This window comes from Elephas maximus, chromosome 8, assembly GCF_024166365.1.
Source record: "Elephas maximus indicus isolate mEleMax1 chromosome 8, mEleMax1 primary haplotype, whole genome shotgun sequence".
Classification (NCBI taxonomy): domain Eukaryota; kingdom Metazoa; phylum Chordata; class Mammalia; order Proboscidea; family Elephantidae; genus Elephas; species Elephas maximus.
Genome location: NC_064826.1, coordinates 85648647 through 85669880, shown reverse-complemented (window position 1 = coordinate 85669880; position 21234 = coordinate 85648647). Strand labels below are relative to the sequence as shown.

Genomic DNA, 21234 nt, shown 5'->3' with positions numbered 1-21234 from the left:
CAAGGAGGGCTGGGACACAGAGTGATAGTGGGCAAAATCCATTATCACCATGAGAAAAATATCTCTAGCATGTAGTCTATGGTGAATCAGGAATTTTTTTTTTTTTAATTACACAAAGGAAATCCATTCTGATGTGTATCTGTTTATGAATCTTCAGCTTATCAGGATATTAAAATACCTTAGTTAGAATTCACATATTTATAAATACTATCCTAAATAACCCTAAAAAACATCACCTTAAACTGAAACTTAACTAGTAAAGGATATAGGACTTGGGGAAAAGAATAACAGGGCAAAGTTACCTGGAAGTGAGGCTCTTTGAGAATACCAACCAGTTCTGCCACATTTTCATCCACATTTATCAGAGGAGTGATATCTTCAAGAATCTCATTGACTAATTCCAAGTTGTTGTCACTGACAGCTTCTAGTTTTGAATCTTCTAGCCTCTCATGAGCCTGAAAAGACAACAGTGTATTAAAGTAATAACACCATATTATTTCACTCTAGACTCTGGTTTTCTTCTTGATTCATTTCTTTTTCATAAAGAAAGTTTTTTAAAAAATATTATTCAGAGTTTGATTGATTGAAACCAAATTTAAGTTTTCACCAGAAGCAATATATAGATTTTACAGTAAATATATCATGCAATATAATAAATCTTAGCCTTTATTCCTATCCTAAAAGTCACAGAAAACTCATTTTTATAAGTCATCCATAAAAAAAGAGAGTAAGTCAGAAGACTATCTTTAAAACATTGTATTTGCTACCTACTAAGAGAATTTCCTAATGACCGTAGTCTAGGCTCAAACCCTACATCTACTCTTTATACTTAAAATAAATATGACAAAGAATAATAAAGAATAGGAGCATAACCATGGTATGGACTAACAGTTAAAAAAAAGTCATTTTGGGAACCCCACCAGAATTCTAAAGTACAATTTTCTAATTTTGAAAATCAGCAAAAAGTCAGTTTACAGCAGGTGGCCCTTAAACTGGGCCTCAAAGGATCACAGGACCATCTGATTTAATTGGGGGTGATCTCCTCAAGTCCTTATAGCCTAAATTGTTTGTACTTTTAATCTACAATTTTTCCCACAGAAAATGAACCATGAATCACTGTCACAGAAAATAAGTAATCCTAATTATTGTTTATTAAAAGAGAGTCTTAAATTTAAACTGAGAATGAACATTAAGCAGGCGTCATTTTTAAGTGTTGTTTGCATTTCTGATAAACATTTGCTGTCTGATTTTGAAGAAAGGCAAAGCATAATTATTAAGATTTAATTTATAAATCCAACAATATAAGATGACAAATCTTACATTTATAGTTTAAGATTCATTTCTGTAAGTGCTGAATCAAATTCTAAATTTCAAGCGGTAACAGTATCAAAATTTATCAGATAACCATAATACTTTAAGGAGCCCTAGTGGCACAGTGGAAACCCTGGTGGCGTAGTGGTTAAGTGCTACAGCTGCTAACCAAGGCGTTGGCAGTTCGAATCCACCAGGAGCTCCTTGGAAACTCTATGGGGGCAGTTCTACTCTGTCCTATAGGGTTGCTATGAGTTGGAATCGACTTGATGGCAATGGGTTTGGGTTTGGTTTTGGTTTTGGTTAGTGGCACAATGGCTAAGTACTGGGCTGCTGACTGACAGGTGGCAGTTAGAACCTACCCAGTAGCTCCATGGGAGAAAAGACCCGGTAATCTGCTCCTGTAAAGGCTACAGCCTAGGAGACCCTATAGCGCAATTCTATTGTGTCCTCCAGGGTCGCTATGAGTCTGAATTGACTCGATGGTGTACAGTGACTACATAATACATTATACAGAGTGGATCCTTCAGATTCCAAACACACATTCTAATTTTAAAAAGGCAATTTTTTTCTTTTAAATGTATTTTTTTTCCTAGGTGGCTCACAAGAGTAAAATTTTAAGTGAAAAAGGAGCTAGCTATACATTAAGCAATATTTTTGAGAAAAACTTCAGAGGAACAAATTTTAAAAGTCATATGAAACAGACTGATAAAGAAGAAATCATAATTACAAGGAAAAATGCCAAAAAGATCTAATATAATTTAAACAGAGGAAGACATTTCTGTTAGATTTAGATGAGAAAAAAAATCAGGAAGACTAGAAAATGCCACAAAGAATGGAAGGGGTAAATCTGTAATTTTCTGGAAGTAGAAATACAACCAGATAATGAATGGCAGGGTGATGCGAAGGCAACAGATGATGTTATGGAATGACAGTCACCACTGGAAAAAACAAACAATCGACACGATCAGTTAACTCTCACACGACAAGCTAGAATTGCCAATTGTGTACATACAAATATTTTCTGCTAAGAAAATACTCAACTTAGCATCTTTAATTTTATAATACCCTTAATACTTTCACAGGAGTATAAAAAAGCTTTAAAAAGAGAAAAAAAAACCTAACATTTACTGAGGGCTTTCTCTGTGACGGGAACTACATTCTAAGATGTGTGTTGGGCCGGGCGGGGGGGGGTGTATTAAGCAAAGGCAGGCATTCTCTCACCATCCTCACTCTGCAGATGAAGCCATTGATACCAAAGGTGAAGTTCATACTATTGGTAATTGACAGAGTCAGGCAGTCCGACACCAACGCTTGGACATTACCTACTAAAGCTTATTGCATTTCACTACTCTACAAAGAGCTACTCTGACAACATCTTGCAGTGAATTATTCAATCTCACATCTGATGTTTTATTCTTACTAACTTCAATGGATGAGATACGCTCTGACTGACTGCTAGTTGAGTTGCTGCTTCTTCAGTATCACTCCTTCAGTGCAGATGTGATAAATTAATCCCAGTTGGCCCAGACTACCCGCATAGTTATTTTACACTCCTGGGGTTCCGAGAATGCCACCTCTCCCCCTCCTCCAACCTTCACTCTTTCACTCTAAGTAAAAGCAAACAGGAAACATGATGATTGGCTTACTGTTTTCAGGTACTATGGCACCACATATTCTATAATATCCACAGTCCTGTGCTATATGATCAGCACACAGTAACAATACTTTAGATACTGGTTGAGTTTGCTTCAGCTCAGGACTTTGGAGCAAGTAAAGCAAAAGAAATGACCAATGAATAGCAAACTCTAATGTATCTTCCCCTTTTTTCTATGTTCATCCATCACTATGACTCCCAAATTGGGGTGAGAACAAGTGAGAATGTGGAAGGAGTAACACAAGAGAGAAAGAGGAAGTTAAGTGGGAAGGCAGAATTATGTTATCAAAATAAAAAAACATACCTGAAGGCTTTTTCTTATCAACCTCACAGACTGGTGCTATGATAGGAAAAGAATCTCACTAGAAAATACAGAAATTCTCAGGGGAAAAATATGGTTTTCTTCCTAAAGAAATGGCAGCCATAATTACATTAACATGGAAAACCAATTTCTGAAATATATTTGGGTTCGATCAAGATCAACTTTACTGTTTACAAGAAAGCAAACACAGGTTCATATATATTTTTTCCACTGCATTTATTAATAAATAACTTTTCAAGCTCTAAGATAACTGTGAAAGAAGTTGGGACCTTTAATTCACATTAAAGTCAGAATTCATTTAATAGCTTTCAAGAGGGAAGTACCAGCCTGAATTTAACAAACTAAAAAAATGACAAAGGAAACATTGAAACCTGACCAGACAGACATCGTTTGATTAAATGGGTCTTGTCTTCCATTAAGGAAAAACTGAAAGCTAATGTAACTCAAATACACACACACACACACACACACACACACACACACACACATACATTTCATCTGCCACAAGTGGTTGGAAGAACATGTCATAACTGGGTTCGTAGAACACCTGGAGCTGACACAGTTATGGCTTAGCCTTCTTGTATGTCTAATTCTGAGAATCCTATTTATCACTACGTCTTAGAAAAATGAACTACAGAGAAGAAAAAGGTCTTTCAGGACTTTTGAGTATTTCACCCAAGCACAGTCCAACCACTCTTGCAAATAAGGTTTTTAACAAAAGTTGTAGGCTATGTTTAAAGTGACAAATACTATAATCTAATATTAATAATAATAATAACATCATGTGTAGTAGGCTTGCCTTTCCTTAAAAGCAAGGACCACATTATAACAGGTCTATATGTAGTAGTTCAGGAGGCATGTGGCTCCTCTGTTAACCAGAAGGTCAGCTGTTTGAACCCGCCAGCTGCTCTGTGGGAGAAAGATGTGGCAGTCTGTTTCTGTAAAGATTTACAGCCTTGAAAGCCCTATGGGGCAGTTCTATTCTGTCCTGGTCACCATAAGTTGGAATGGACTCAATGGCAGTGAGTTTATATGTAGTAGTAGCCCATTAAATAGCTCTTGAAAAATCTAAGAACATGGGAAATAGGTTTGGTTCTGTGGTCAAGAGTCATTCTCTTCCACCTGAGAACAAGAAACATCAAGATAAGGCCTCATACTTTAAAATAAATTTGAATTTGTGTAGAAGTAGAACCCAATTTTTATTTTCCTTTTGTACACCTTCTGTCAAAAACAATGAACTTTGTTCTGAAAATAAAAGGACGGAATAATTATCAGTAAATGAGTAAAAATATTAGGAAGCATCTTTTTAACCAAAATGAGTTCAAATTCCTAAATCAGACAAATTATATCTCAAGGTACCAAGACAGTTTCTAAATAACATGGCTAAGTACCTCTTAGGAGTGTCTGTAGGATTACAGAGATCACACAGATGTCAGAAAACTAGAAGTGGGAATCTGTTATACTTTTTTCAAGAGGAGAGAGAACATTTTTGAAAGCTTGGCTTTAATAGTATTCAGAGAAAACGTAAGAGAATCTTTTTATAATCTTTGAGTGGGAAAGACCTTTCCAACTATGATGCAAAATCTGGAGCTATAAATCACACCAAAAAAGAAAGAAAGAAAGAAGGAAAAAAACCTGGTAAACTTAACTGCGTGAACATTTAAAAATTTTTCTTGTCAAAAATCAGGCAAAGTCAAAATACAAATGACAAGCCACGTCTCACAAAATGCTAATTTTCCTATATATAAATAACTTCTAAAAATCAATTTAAAAAAAAAAAGGATTTAAAAGTCATTAAGAGAAACTGGGAAAGAATATGTACAAAAAGTTCACAAAAAGGACACCCACAATACCCTTTTCCTCCTTTGCAGATTGGCAAAGGTAAAACGTCTGATAACACAGCATGTTGGTGAGAACATGAGAGAAGATGAGTGCTCTCATCCATGCCTGGTAGAAATATACGCTGGTGAGAAATCAGATGATATCTACCAAAATTATAGCAATTCTTCTGAATATTTATCCTATACATATATTCAGCAGGTTCATCTAAACGTCTATCAGAAGGCGGGCTGAAAAACTGTGGTATATTCATACAATAGAATATTACGCAGTCTTTACAAAGAATGAGGTGCTGATACAGAATCAAATGCAAAAAATCAAGGCAATCAAACAGAATGCAAAAGTCACTGAACAATATAATTAACATCATCTGCTAGCAAAATTCTGCTGAAGATAATTAAAAAACGACTGCAGCCGTACATCAACAGGGAACTGCCAGAAGTTCAAGCTAGATTCAGAAGAGGACGTAGAATGAGGGTATCATTGATACTGTCAGGTGGATCTTGGCTGAAAGCAGAGAATTCCAGAAAGATATTTACTGGTATTTTATCAACTACACAAAGGCATTCAATTGTGTATATCATAACAAATTATGGATAGCACTAAGAAGAATGGAAATTTTAGAACACTTTATACTGTGCTCATTCAGAGCATGTACATGGATCAAGTGGCAGTCATTCAAACAGAACAAGGGAATTCTGCCTGATACAAAATTGTATCCTTTCACTTTATTTATTCAATTTGGATTATCCCTGGGAATGGGGGTGGCATTTCTAGTTAGAAAACTTGTGAGAGTTATCTGTATGGCCCCTTTTTTTCTTTTTTTCCCATATACTTCAGGATAACATCTCACTGTACGGTTTGCTGAACAATCTGAGAAGCCAGACTATATGAAGAAGAGCATAGCATCAGGATTGGAGGAAGATTCATTAACAACCTATGATATGCAGGTGACACAACTTTGTTTGTTCAAAAATGAAGGTGACTTAAAGCACTTACTGATGATGGTGAAATACTACCGCCCTCAGCAGGGATTACAGGTAGTCCCCGATTTATAACATATTCAAGTTACGATGAACTGTACTTACGGCAGGTTTTTTTTTGGGGGGGGGGCAGGGGGTACAGCTTACGGTTCATAATACGTACATGTGCAATGTTGCAGAGCAAAATTTGCTGTCGTTATCATTCTCAGATGCTCATTCACAGATGTTCAATTTTATGATTTACTGTTCAAAACACTGCCATACAGATTTAGTTTTCTAAACTAATCAGGGACTCAGCTGCTTGAAAACATAGACCCTGATGCTGATCACTTTGCTAAAGCTGGCAGGCAGATTTGGTAGGCTGTGAGATGTTATCATGAAATATATAAAGAAAAAAAGAAAAGGACCATACAGGCAACTTCCACTAATTTTTCGAACTAGAAACATCATCCCCGTTCCCAAGGATAATCCAGATGATCCAGAACCTTCCACAAGTGGACTTATTACTACAACTAACAAAATGCCAACATCATCCAACTCTTCTCCTCATCTGTCTTAGTTACCTAGTGCCGCTACAACAGAAATACCACAAGTGGATGGCTTTAACAAACAGAAATTTATTCCTTCACAGTTTAGGTGGGGTGGAAGTCCAAATTCAGGGGGCCATCTCTAGGGGAAGGCTTTCTCTCTCTGACAGCTCAGGGAAGGTCCTTGTCATCAATGTTCCCCCTGGTCTAGGAGCTTCTCAGGTGCAGGGACCCTGGGTCCAAAGGATATGCTCTGATCCCAGCTTATCTTCTTGGTAGTAGGAGGTCCCTATCTTCTCTGCTCATTTCTGTTTTACATCTCAAAAAGAGATTCACTCAAGATACAACTTAACCCTGTAACCCGAAAAGCTGGACTATATGAAGAAGAACACAGCCTCAGGACTGGAGAAGGCTCAGTAACAACCTGAGATATGCGTATGACACAACCTTGCTTGCTGAAAGTGAAGAGGACTTGGAGCCTCATTAACATAACTGCCTCTAACTCTGCCTCATTAATACCATAGAGTTTAGAATTTACAACACATAGGATAATCACATCATATCACAAAATGGTGGACAACCACACAATACTGGGAATCATGGCCTAGCCAAGTTGATATACATTTTAGGGGGACACTATTCAATCCATAACATTGTCAGAGTAAATTTTTATGCTCTGTGTATTTTTTACATATGTATGAAAACATATCTGTCAGTTTACATGTAATGTTTCCAATATCCAAAGTTCAGACTTATAAAGATACTGACAATAAAAGGCAATAATGAAAACTAAAAAAAAAAAACTACCACATTTTTACACAAATAACGCACACTTACATTGTTTGCCAACCACATGCTCTCCCAGTGAGGTATTTTCGTAAATGCACTATGCTAACTTTTTTACACCAACATAATGATATTGTTTGATAATTTTCGCATTCTCTTGGATCTCCTCTCTTTGAAATGGGTACAAATATAGATCTCTTCCAGTCATTACTTTCACAGCAGAAAAGACCCATATGTTTTCCACTCTTATTTTTTTCTATTAGCATTTAGTAACCAGTAAGATTTTTTGATATCCTTGAGGTCATTCCATAACTCATCTAGTCTTTGGTCATCATCATTCAATGAATCAAATCCATTCTTGAGATGGTCTCTAAATTCAGGTCATACTTTGGCTCTTGTGGGCTTGTTCTAATTTTCTTCAACTTCAACTTGAACTTGCAAGTAAGCAATTGGTGGTCTGTTCCACAGCCAGTCCCTGGCCTTGTTCTGACTGATGATATTGAGCTTTTCCATCATCTTTTTCCATAGATGTAGTCGATTTGATTCCACCTGGCGAGGTCCACGTGCATAGTCACTGTGTATATTGTTGAAAAAAGGTATATGCAATGAAGAAGTCATTGGTCTTGCAAAATTCTATCATGTTTTCTCTAGCATTGTTTCTATCACCAAAGCCATGTTTTCCAACTACAAATCCTGCTTTGTTTCCAACTTTCACATTCTAATAGCCAGTAATTATACATGAAGAAAACAAGAAGTCACTAAAAAGACAGGAAAGAAAGAAAAGACCAAAATAGATGTCAGAAGAGACTGTGAAAGTTACTCTTGAATGTAGAGTAGCTTAAGTGAAAGAAAGAAATGATGAAGTAAAAAGAGCTAAACAGAAGATTTCAAAGGGTAGCTTGAGAAGACAAAGTAAGGTATTATAATGAAACGTGCAAAAACGTGGAGTCAGAAAACCAAAAGGGAAGAACACACTTGGCATTTCTCGAGCTGAAAGAACTGAAGAAAAATTCAAGCCTCGAGTTGCAATACTGAAGGATTCTCCAGGGGAAATATTAAACAATGCAGGAAGCATCAAAAGAAGATAGAAGAAACACACAGAGTCACTGTACCAAAAAGAATTGGTTGACATTCAACCATTTCATAGAGTAGCATATGATCAAAAATGGATGGTACTAAAGGAAGAGGTTCAAGCTGCACTGAACGCACCGGTGAAAAAGAAGGCTCCAGGAATTGATGGAAGACATAGTGAGGTGTTCCAACAAACAGATGCAGTGTTGGAAGCACTCACTCATCTACTCCAAGAAATGTGGAAGACAGCTACCTCGCCAACCAACTGGAAGAGATCCATATTTGTACCCATTCCAAAGAAAGGAGATCCAACAGAATGCAGGAATTATCGAACAATATCATTAATATCACACACAAGTAAAATTTTGCTGAAGATCATTCAAAAGCAGTTACAGCAGTACACTGACAGGGAACTGCCAGGAATTCAAGCTGGATTCAGAAGGGGAAGTGGAACAAGGGATATCATTGAAGATGTCAGATGCACCTTGGCTGCAAGCAGAGAATACCAGAAAGATGTATTTATGTGCCTTATCGACTATGCAAAGGCATTCAGCTGCGTGGATCATAACAAATTATGGATAACATTGCAAAGACTGGGAATTCCGTAACACTTAACTGTGCTCATGCAGAGCCTGTACTTAGACCAAGAGACAGTCGTTCAAACAGAACAAGGGGATACTGAGTGGTTTAAAGTCAGGAAAGGTGTGCGTTAGGTTTTATTCTTTCACCATACTTACTCAATCTGTATGCTGAGCAAGTAATCCAAGAAGCTGGGCTATATGAAGAAGGATCGACATCAGGATTGGAGGAAGACTCATTTACAACCTATGATATGCACATGGCACAACCTTGCTTGATGAAAGTGAAGAGAACTTGAAGCACATATTGATCAAGATCAAAGACTACAGCCTTCCCTATGGATTACAACTCAACACAAAGAAAACAAAAATCGTCACAACTGGACCAATAAGTAACATCATGATAAATGGAGAAAAAATTGAAGTTGTCATGGACTTCATTTTACTTGGATTCACAATCAACACCCATGGAAGCAGCAGTCAAGAAATCAAAAGACACGTTGCATTGCCAAATCTGCTACAAAAGATCTCTTTAAAGTGTTCCAAAGCAAAAATGTCACTTTAAGGACTAAGGTGCACCTGACCCAAGCCATGGTGTTTCCAATCGCCTCATGCGCATGTGAAAGCTAAATAATGAATAAGGAGGACCGAAGAAGAATTGATGCCTTTGAATTATGGTATCGGCAAAGAATACTGAATATATGATGGACTGCCAGAAGAATGAAGAAATCTGTCTTGGAAAAAGTACAACCAGAATACTCAGTAGAAGCGAGTATGGTGAGACTCTGTCTCACTAAGTAGGACGTCATGCTCGATAAAGTAGAGGGTCTGTGAAAAAGAGGAAGACTTAACGAGATGAATTTACACAGTGGCTGCAACAATGGGCTCAAGGATAACAAAGATTGTGAGGATGGCACAGGACTGGGCAGTTTATCGTTCTGTTGTACATAGGGTTGTTATGAGTCCGAATCAGCTCGACGGCACCTAACAACAACAAGATTTGTTGGGCCTCCTGAGTGTTGTTAATAAAGCTTGTACTAATGATTATTAAGATAATTCAAAATGTAGAATCGGAGTGATTTAGCAGTTTTTAGCCAATCTGTGAAAAGGTGAAGCTTTCAATGATTTTACCCATTTGTAATGTTAATATATACTGATGACTCTGTAATATTCCTTGGACTTGGGCAGACATAGCTCTGGCAGCATGCTTGTCTATTTCTCTCTTTTGCCTCTTTGAACATGTGCCAAATAAAATGGTTCTTTTTGCTTTGCTATAATTTTGTGATATTTTTACCCTAGGACAGGTTGCACATATAGATGCCCTTCAATATTCCCATCTTTACAAGACTTTGGACTCTACAGAATGTCAAGGGGATTCCAGCATTTCAACCTAAGTGACTGTAAACCACTGCTGAATCCAGCCTTCAATTAGTGACCCAAGCAGATTATTAAATCATTGCCAGGTACTTGTGTCAACATATTAAACGGGTAATGTACACCCATTTAAGGGTGGAGAATGGAAGGGGGGGGCAAATAAAAAATAACAAGTATAATTCATTCTTATTTTTTAAAATTGTGAACCAATAACTATATTTCATGGAGAAAAACTGTGAACTGTGAGGATATATGAACAAAATTATGCTATCGCCATGTTAAAGGAATTGAAGCGAACATTTGAGTGACTTTTTTACCCTTAAGAGGGCTTGTATTTAGCACAGTGATGTGATGAATAAAACTCACAGTATGAAATAACAAACGTAAATCATGCAAATTTGAAAATGATTATAATTCATATTAGAATTTTTATTAAAAATCAAACTATATAAATCTTTTGTTTCCTAAAAAAAGAAATGTGCCTTTTTTCTGTGGGAACTTCACAAATTTTCACTTCATCTTTGACATTGAAGAGTTTTACTATGATGTTCCTAGGTGTGCTTTTCTTTATATTTCTCTTTTCAGAGGGTTCACTGAGCTTCCCGCATCTGTCAGGTGTTGTTCTTCACTAGTTGTGGAAAAGTCTTGGCCATTATATCTTCAATTATTTCTTCTGCCCCTTTCTCCATCTCCTCTCTTTCTGGAATACTAACTACACGCACTTTAGATCCTTTGACTATGTCTCACATATTCTCTGTTCTGTCCCTGCCCGTTCTTTTTTCCTGAGCTGCAGTTTGGATGTCTCTTATTGACCTGTCTTCATATTCACTAACTTTGTATCCTGCTGTGCCTGGTCTTCTAGCAAACCCATCATGAGCCCTTAACTTCAGATACTGCATTTGTCAATCCTTGTTTACAAACTCTGATAAAAGGACCATCTTTGGGAATCCATCTACTCTTTATTTTTTTCATGATTATTAGTCACCTGTCTGTGCCTCTACACATGTCTAGCAATGCATGCTTCTTTGTTTCCTCACCAATTTATCCATTTATTTCCTACTTATTGGAGCTCTGGTGGTGCAGTGGTTAAGAGAGCAGCTGCTAAACTAAGATCAGAAGTTCAAATCCACCAACGGCTCCTTTGAAACCCTATGGGGCAGTTCTACTCTGTCCCATGGGGTTGCTATGAGTTCTATGAGTTGCAATCAACAGCAATGGTTTTCTTGGTTTATTGTACTGGGAGTGTTGGCCTGCTGTGACTTAATTACCTTTTTCTTGAAAGCAGAAGTCCTTCCTTAACCTACATTGTGGAGCGCCGAACTATCATTGCCTCTCTTTATTAATAACCTTTTTTTTTTTTTTTTTGCCTGAATGTTGGATACTCCTGGGTGTTTCTGTTCTTTATTTCATTTTTATCATCAAAAAGCAAAGTAGCTTCTCACCTGCTCAGAAGTCACCTAATCACTTCATGTTAAGAATCATGAACAAGATGATCCTCGGAGAGGCCAATGTCAGAGGCACAAAGGTCAATAAATTTTTACCCATAGAGAAGTTCTTAAAGTTCCTCAAAACTTCTTTATTATGATTTTATATATATAGTCAAGCCCTGTGTTATGGCAGAAAGGGCAGAGAATTTGAAGACAGATGATCTGGCCTAAACACCATCTCTGATTTACTAGCAAAGAGACCTTAGGCAAACCATTTATTTACTTTTAGCCTTAGTTTTCAATTTGTAAAGTTGTTGCAAAGAAAAAACCGTATATTTTGGAGACATTTGTAAACTATCGGCACTGCTTAAAATGACTTAAATGATTCTTATCTAGTTTCTCAATCTACAACAGATCAAAAGCCATAAATTAGACAGAAGTGGATACAGGGTATAATATATATTCACACACACAAAAAAAGGACAGTCAACAGTATGACATCAAAGGAAGAGCTGAAAAGCTATTTTTAAAGTACCAACAAGAACTTAGAGTATGTTATTTAATACAGAATCAAACAGTCCCTACTTATTTCAACAGACCTTGATGCTATTACTTTACTACAACACAATACAGTGGCTGGTGTTCAGGACAAAAAGCTTGGCTCTGAAAGTAAATTGTGCCCTGCATATTATTAATAAAATATAGGAACACAATCAAAAACGATTAAGATAAAAATTCCAGTTAAGTGATCTACAAGTGGATTAGTTTCTAGTTAGGAGCCAAAGCACGTGATCTTAGTATCAGTAAGCATGCGAATGAAGTGAAGATTCTGCATCATTAACTTATTTTTACTAACAGAAGATTCTGTAAAAGATATGAGTTTCAGTAGCCTTAGAAAATAAGTAATAGGCTGTGGATAAAAAAGAACATGGTACAGGGTAAACCAATATTCTAGTAAAGATTACAGAGAACGAGAATCATGTGGGGGGCTCTAAAGAATGGTATAGCACGTTTGTAAAGTAGTTAATACACTAGCCTTTAGGGATGTTTATTAAAACAGAAAAGTAGTATAAGTGTAATAGGCCTGGACAAAAAGTGGTTACAAAAGTATACTTATTGTATAAGTTGAGAAGAAATTACTGAGTTGACTATGGAAATAGACTTAAAATATCAGGGTTATGCATGAAAACACAGTACTCTGAAAAGTACTAATAGGAAGGCAAGAATTTATATGAAAACAAGTACATAATCTAACATAACAGAAGAAAATCAGTTCATTGCTGTTGTTGAGAAATAAACAGGATCTTTTTCACAGGCTCTATTCTAACGGAGGAGCCCTGGTGGCACAGTGGTTAAGAGCTCGTCTGTTAACCAAAAGGGCAGCAGTTCGAATCCACCAGCTGCTCCTTGCAAACCCTATGGAGCAGTTCTACTCTGTCCCATAGGGTCGCTATGAGTTGGAATCAACTCGATGGCAATGGGTTTGGTTTTTGTTTGGTATTCTAACAGGATTATGCAGTTAAGATTCCCCTAAAACAATAATAGTGTTAGGTCAAAACTAGAGTCATTTTATGCTATATTTAAAGTCAGCATTGAAAAGGCAAAAGTGGTCTAAGTTTCATGTACATTAAGATTTCATTATGTGATGTGATAAGTGCTATTATTTGCTAACTAATGGGAAAGCCTATGGTATATCAACCAAATTCTAAAATAGTAGTATCTGAAAGAGACCTCTGCAAAAAACAATTTTAAAAACAATTCTTCAGTAATCTTACGCATAAACCAATATTACCTTAGCAAGTGATTTTACAATAGGATTCTCCATAATCCCCTTGAGGAAAATTAGGTCTATTTCTTCTGCTCCCGTAGATGAGGGCAGTTCCGTAAGGTTATCCAACACTTGCTGCATTGCTGCTGAGATAAAAAGCAATAAAAAAAGAAAATTTAAATTCCAAGCCACTACGGAATAAAGATTATAAAATAGTACAAGTAAAAGACATTAACACTCTTAAAAATCATATTTAAAAAATGGAATTGTTAAATAGGTATAGGCTCCAAATTGACTTCCCATGAAATTAGTAGTAGGACTCGTTCTTATACTCAATTTGGGCTTCACAGGACTACCTTATACATACTTACCTACTGTACACTTGGCTTTGTATTTTTCGAATTTAAAAACACCACACAAGAAGTAACAGAACCAGAGCAAAGTCATAGAAACTTCACAGACACATTCAAACTCCCTGAGAGACTGAGCTACTGGGCTAAAGGCTGGAGACCATGGTCCTGGGGGACATCTAGCTTAATCAGCGTAAGTCGATAAAGAAAATGTTCTACATCCAACTGTGGTGCGTAGCCACTGGGGTCTTAAAAGCCTGATAGAGGCCATCTAAGGCACATCTACTCATCCCATCCCAGCTGGAACAAAGGAGAATGACGAAGACCAAAGACACAAGGGAAAGATTAGTCTAAAGGACTAATGGACCACGACTTATCACAACCTCAACCAGACTGGGTCCAGCACAACTAGTTGGTGCCTAGTTACCACCACCAACTGCTCTGGCAGGGATCACAATAGAGGGTCCCAGGCAGACTAGGAGAAAAATTTAAAACAAAATTTAAATTTACAAAAATGAAAATGACCAGGCTTGCTGGTCTGACAGAGACTGGGAAAACCCCGAAAGTATGACCCCCGGACACCCTTTTAACTCAGTACTGAAGTTATTTCTGAGGTTCATCCTTCAGCCAAGGATTAGACAGGCCTACAGGGCCAACAATAACACACATAAGGGATGTGCTTCATAGCTCAATCATGTATATGAAACTAATGGGCACAAGCCCAAAAGCAAGATGAGAAGGCAGGAAGGGACAGGAAAACTGTACTAATGGAAACAGGGAACCTGGGGTGGAGAAGAGGAGAGTGTTGACACATCGCAGGGTTGGCAACCAATGTCATAAAACAGTTTGTATGTTAACTTTTTAATGATACACTAATTTGCTCTGGGAACTTTCACTTAAATCACAATTTAAAAAAATAGAAAATCTGAATAGAGATTGAATTTGTAGTCAGAAAACTTCTCATAACAAGCTTGGGACCAGGAGGACTTCATGGGTGAATTCTACCAAATGTTTAAAGAAGAATTAACACCAATTCTTCACAAACTTCCAAAAATTTGAAGAGAGAACACTTCCCAATTCATTCTACAAGATCATTATCATCCTAATACAAAAACCAGACAAAGACATCACAGGAAAAAGAAACTGTAGTCAATGTCCCTTAAGAATGTAGATGCAAAAATCCTTAACTAAATACTAGCAAGTTGGATACAGAAAATACAAAAAGGGTTATAAACCATGACCAAGCAGAATTTAACCCAGGAATACAAGACTGTTTCAATATACAAAAATGAACAAATGTAACCTACTTTACTAATAGCACAAAGAACTAAAAACACACCTCAACAGATGCAGAAAAAAACATCTGACAAAATCCAACATCCTTTATGACAAAAACAAAAGACTAGGAATAGAAGGAACACTCATCAACATAAGGTACATCTATGAAAAACCCACAGCTAATATCATACTTAATGATGAAAAACTAAAAGCCTTCACCCTAAGATAAAGCCTAAGACAAGGGTGTCTACTCTTGCCAATTCTATTCCACATTCTACTAGAAGTTCTAGCCAGGGCAAATCAGCAAGAAAAAGAAATAAAAGATTGGAAAGGAAAAGATAAAACTCCCTCTGTGCAGATAACATAATCTTGTATTTAGAAAATTCTAAGTCATAAATATTTATTAGAACTAATAAATGATTTCAGCAAGGTTAGAGGATATAAGATAAATATACAAAAATCAATTACATTTTTATACACTAGCAATGAACAACCTGAAAATAAAATCAAGAAAACCATTTATTTTACACTAGCATCAAAAGAATAAAATACTTAGAAATAAATTTGACAAAACTGGTGTAAAATTTGGACATTGAAACTACAAAGCTCCACTAAAAGAAATTAAGGACCTAAGTAAATGAAAAGACATCCCATGTTCACAAAATAAAAGACTTAATATTGCCAACATGGTAGTACTCTCCAAATTGATCTACAAATTCAATGCAATCCCTATGTAAATTTCAACAACGTTTTTTATAGAAATGGAAAAGCTGACCCTAAATTCATGTGGAATTGAAAGGGGTCCAGAATAACCAAAACAATCTGGAAAAAGAAGACCAAAGCTGAAGGATTCACACTTCCTGGTTTCAAAACTTACTACAAAGCTACAGGAATCAGTACAGCGTGGTACTATCATAAGAACAGGCATAAAAACCAATGGAATAAAATTGAGAGTCCAGAAATAAACCCATGCATCTATGGCCAAATGATTTTTGACAAAGGTGTCAAGTAGATTCGATAAGAATAGTCTCTTCAACAGATGGCGCTGGGACAACTAGATACATACATTCAAAAAGAATAAGATTGGACCCCTTCCTCATTCAAAATCAGTATCTTAATTTTGTTAGGATTACTTTGATCAGTCTTATCCCTTCTTGATGTTTCTTAAGAATAAATCTACTACCAGAGACTCCATCAGCACAAGACTGGAAGAACTAGATGGTACCCAGCTATTACCAATGACTGCCCTGACAGGGAACACAACAGAGAATCACTGACAGAGCAGGAGAAAATTGGGATCGAGACCTCAAATTCTAGTAAAAAGACCAGTCTTGATGTTCTGACTGAGAATGGAGAGACCCCAGAGGTCATGCCCCCAGGCTCTGTTAGCCCAAAACTAAAACCATTCCTGAAGCCAACACAGACTGGACTATAAGACATAAAATGATACTGGTGAGGAATGCGCTTCTTAGCTCAAGTGGACACATGAGACTATGTGGCCAGCTCCTTTCTAGAGGCAAGATGAAAAGGCAGAGGGAGACAGGAGCTGGCTGAATGGACATAGGAAATACAGGGTGGAGAGAAGGACTGTGCTGTCACATCGTAGGGAGAGCAACTAGGGTCATATAACAATGTGTGCATAAGTTTTTGTATGAGAAACTGACTTGAATTGTAAACTTCACCTAAAAAAAAAAAAAAAAAAGCACAATAATAATAAAAAAAGTAAATCTACTAATATTGCAGTTGTTTGCTTTCAATATTAATTATTTTTATCAAAATAAAACATACATTGCTAAATGTTAGGTTGTACAGAATGGACCAGATGGCCCCCTCCCAACTTATCTACTCCCTAGAAGCAACTACTTAGAATTTGTTAATTTCTTTTAATCCTAGCTATATTTTTGGCAATATACCAATGTTCCTACTTTCTGATTTACCCATTTTGGACATTATTTTATTTTCTGTTAGAATACTTGGGGATTAAGTTTTCACCTTCTCATATCCCCAGAGTCTGAATTTTTTTTTTTTAATAAAATCAAATTAGTGTTTTTCACATGGGACGCTTGAAGTTTTTTCGAAATGCTCAAATAAACTTTCACTTTTTCCAGTTCTATCAGTAATTTTCCCAAATGCTCCAATACTATTCTAATACTCTTATCAGACCTATTCCCTCATCTTCCTCCCTACTTTCTCTTCTACCTTAATCTGGACAGGCTGGCCACTAGGTCTCCTACACAGTGTGTATAAATAGACATCAATTTTGGCAGTAAAGAGTGAACACAGAATATCATGTACTTAAAACAGAGAAGGAAAACCGGTACTGGACCAAGATGAAGAAAGATGGTAGAAGTAAAGAATGTAAGCAAAGGCTATTTCATAATTTCACTTAAGGTCCAATGTTTATCTTTAAATGGGCACAGAACAATAGAATCAGTCTTCAAAAGTATTTTTGCCCTGTGCATATAAATGTAGTTACCTCTGTTTCTCATGATCACTTATTTTTCTTTAACATTCTAAATTTGTCTGTACTTTTAATGTTTATTATGGAAAATTTCAAACATGTACAAAAGGAAACAGACTACTCTAACGAACCAAACTATCAGACCTAATCATCAGCAACTCATGGCCAATGTTGTTTCATACCCACACATACATAACACACTGTGTAACTTCAAAGCAAATCCCAGATGTATTTCAGTGTGTAAGTCCAAAACATAAGGATTTTTTTATACAACATAACCAAAACACTGTTAACACACCTAACAAATTAATAATAATTTCTTAATGTCATCAAATATCTAGTCAGTAGTATTCAAATTTCCAGTTGTACTAAAGATTTTTTAAAATGTATTTTCTATATTGGTGCTTGAAGTACTTAATTTTTTATATTGGTGCTTAAGTGGTGGAGAATGTGAAATATACCCTTGGTTATTTTAAAGATCTTCAGAAGTTGTTACTGGTTCCTGATTATATAAAATTTAATTAAAAACCATTAAGTCTGCCAACTTCCCATATGTCCTGGAAAGGGAATCCTGATTATTATAAAGTTACCAAATATTCCCAAACTAATGTACAGGTTTAATGGAGTTCTAATTAAAATACAATAGGGTGAACTAATAGGATTAGTTCTCTTTATTAGATTATCCAAAAATATAAATGAGAAAAAATATGTGAGAAAATTATAACAGTATGTGAGATTTAGCCCTATAATATACTAAAAAATCAAATACACCTATAATAATTACTCAGAACATTTCAAGATCTATCTTAAAGTACAATGCCTACAAGGAATACCAGTTAATACAACTATTACTCAAACTTCAGCACCAACTACTTAACCCCAAAGATGAGGAAATTGAAGATTTTTACCAACTTCTGTACTCTGAAGTTGATCAAACATGCAGTCAGGATGTATTAATAATTACTGGTGATGGGAATGTAAAAGTTGTAAACAAAGAAGAAGGATCTGTAATTGGAAAATATGTGATGACAGAAATCACTCCAGAGATCACATGATAGAATTTTGTAAGACCAAGGACTTATTCACTGCAAATACCTTTTCACAATAACATAAATGGCAACTACACGTAGGCCTCACCGGATGGACAACACAGGAATCAAATCAGCTACAACTGTGGAAACAGACAATGGAAAAGCTCAATATCAGCCAGAACAAGGCCCAGGGCTGACTGCAGAACGGACCATCAACTGCACATACGCAAGTCCAAGTTTGAAGCTGAAGAAAATTAAAACAAGTCCTTGTGAACCAAAATATGATCTTGAAGATATCCCACCTGAATTTGGAGGCCATCTGAAGAACAGATTTGACACACCGAACACTAATGACTGACGAAGACCAGATGAATTATGGGAGGGCATCATACCTGAAGACAGTAAAAGGTCATTAAAAAAAACAGGAAAGAAAAGACCAAAATGGATGTCAGAAGAGACTCTGAAACTTGGTCTTGAACAAAGAGAGTAGCTAAAGAGAAAGGAAGCAATGATGAAGTAAAAGAGCTGAACAGAAGATTTCAAAGGGCAGCTTGAAAAGATAAAGTATTATAATGAAATGTACAAAGACTTGGAGTTAGAAAACCAAAACAGAAGAACACACTCGGCATTTCTCAAGCTATAAGAACTGAAGAAAAAATTCAAGCCTCAAGTTGCAGTTTTGAAGGATTCCATGGGCAAAATATTGAATGACGCAGGAAGCATCAAAAGAAGATGGAAGGAATACAGTCACTCTACCAAAAAGAATTGGTTGATGTTCAACCATTTCAGGAAGAAGGATATGATCAAGAATCGATGGTATTGAAGGAAGAAGTCCAAGCTGCAGTGAAGGCACTGGAGAAAAACAAGGCTCCAGGAATTGACAGAATACCAACTGAGATGTTTCAACAACTGGATGCAGCACTGGAGTCTAAGCCAAGAAATTTGGAAGACAGACGGCCAACCGACTGGAAGAGATCCATTATTTGTGCCAATTCCAAAGAAAGGTGGTCCAACAGAATGTGGAAATTATCGAACATTATCATTAACATCACACACAAGTAAAATTTTGCTGAAGGTAAGTCAAAAACAGTCGCAGCAGTACAACAGGGAACTGACAGAAGTTCAAGCCAGGTTCAGAAGAGGACGTGGAATGCGGGATATCATTGCTGATGCCACATAGACCTTGGCTGAAAGCAGAGAATACTAGAAAGATGTTTACTTGTCTTCTACTGATTATGCAAAGGCATTCGACTGTGAGGATCATAAAAAATTATGGATAACATTGTGAAGAATGGAAATTCCAAAACACTGAATTGTGCTCATGCGGAAGCTGTACTTAGACCAAGAGGCAATAGTTTGAATAGAACAAGGGGATACTGCATGGTTTAAAGTCAGGAAAGGTGATGTCAGGTTTCCATCCTTTCGCGATACTTATTCATTCTGAATCCTGAGCAAATAATCTGAGAAGCTGGACTATATGAAGAAGAACGTGGCATTAGGATTGGAGAAAGACTCATTAACAACCTGTGATATGCAGATGACACAAACTTGCTTGCTAGAATTGAAGAGGACTTGAAGAACTTACTGATGAAGATCAAGACTACTACAGACTTCATATGTATTGTACTTCATATGGATTGCACCTCAACATAAAGAAAACAAAAATCCTCACAACTGGAACAATAAGCAACATCACGAAAAACAGAGAAAACATTAAAGTTGTCAAGGATTTCATTTTACTTGGATCCATGGTCAACACCCATGGAAGCAGCAGTCGAGAAATCAAACAATTTATCATATTGGGCAAATCTGCTGCAAAAGACCTCTTTCAAGTTAAAAAGCCAAGATGGCAACACTGTCTCCCATATTTTGGATATAGTATCAAGAGGGACCAGGACCTGGAGAAGACCTCGTGGTTGGTAATGTAACGGGTCAGCAATAAAGGGGAAGATCCTCGACAAGATGGATTGCCACAGTGGCTGCAACAATGGGCTCAAATGTGGCAATAGTTGTGAGGATGATGCAGGACTAGGCAGTGTCTCACTCTGTTGTACCTAGGGTTGCTATGAATTGGAACCAATTTGATGGCACCTAAGAACAACAACAATTAGTCAGATATGAAGAACCACAAGACAACCTGATTATATGTAGAAGCTTAATATATGAAACAGGAAGCTCTTTATAGTGGGAATTGTGACACAAGAACCTTGCAAAGTTGAGGCTCAGCCAGAGAAGCAGGGAAGTGCCCCCAATTTATGTAGAGATTCCAGGAAGAAAGGAAAGCCCCTAGAAGGTAAGTTACCTACAAGCCCATCACTCCTCAGTAATTGTTAGCAACGAGACTTTTGATCAAACCTAGATTCAATGATTTATGAATGGGATTCTCATTTGTGCTAGTAATAAATTAATATACTATATCTAAACACTTCAATTATAACTGCAAATAAATCAAGAATCACTAAACATTTATG

At 36.6% G+C, this 21234-nt stretch overlaps 1 protein-coding gene across 6 annotated transcripts in view; it reads right to left on the bottom strand.

Moving 5' to 3' along the window:
• Positions 1–21234, bottom strand: part of PALS2 (protein associated with LIN7 2, MAGUK p55 family member) — a 116844-nt gene that overhangs the window by 32963 nt on the left and 62647 nt on the right. For 4 of the 6 annotated variants that reach the window (XM_049893402.1, XM_049893407.1, XM_049893406.1 and 1 more), the window contains exons 2-3: positions 13668–13786; positions 303–455 (exon numbers count right to left, since the gene is read on the bottom strand). In XM_049893402.1, coding sequence (XP_049749359.1) covers positions 303–455; positions 13668–13784 — 270 coding nt within the window. In that variant the 5' untranslated portion in view covers positions 13785–13786. Of the gene's footprint in view, positions 1–302; positions 456–13667; positions 13790–21234 lie in introns of all 6 variants that reach the window. The other 2 variants (XM_049893403.1, XM_049893404.1) reach the window with 1 other exon arrangement.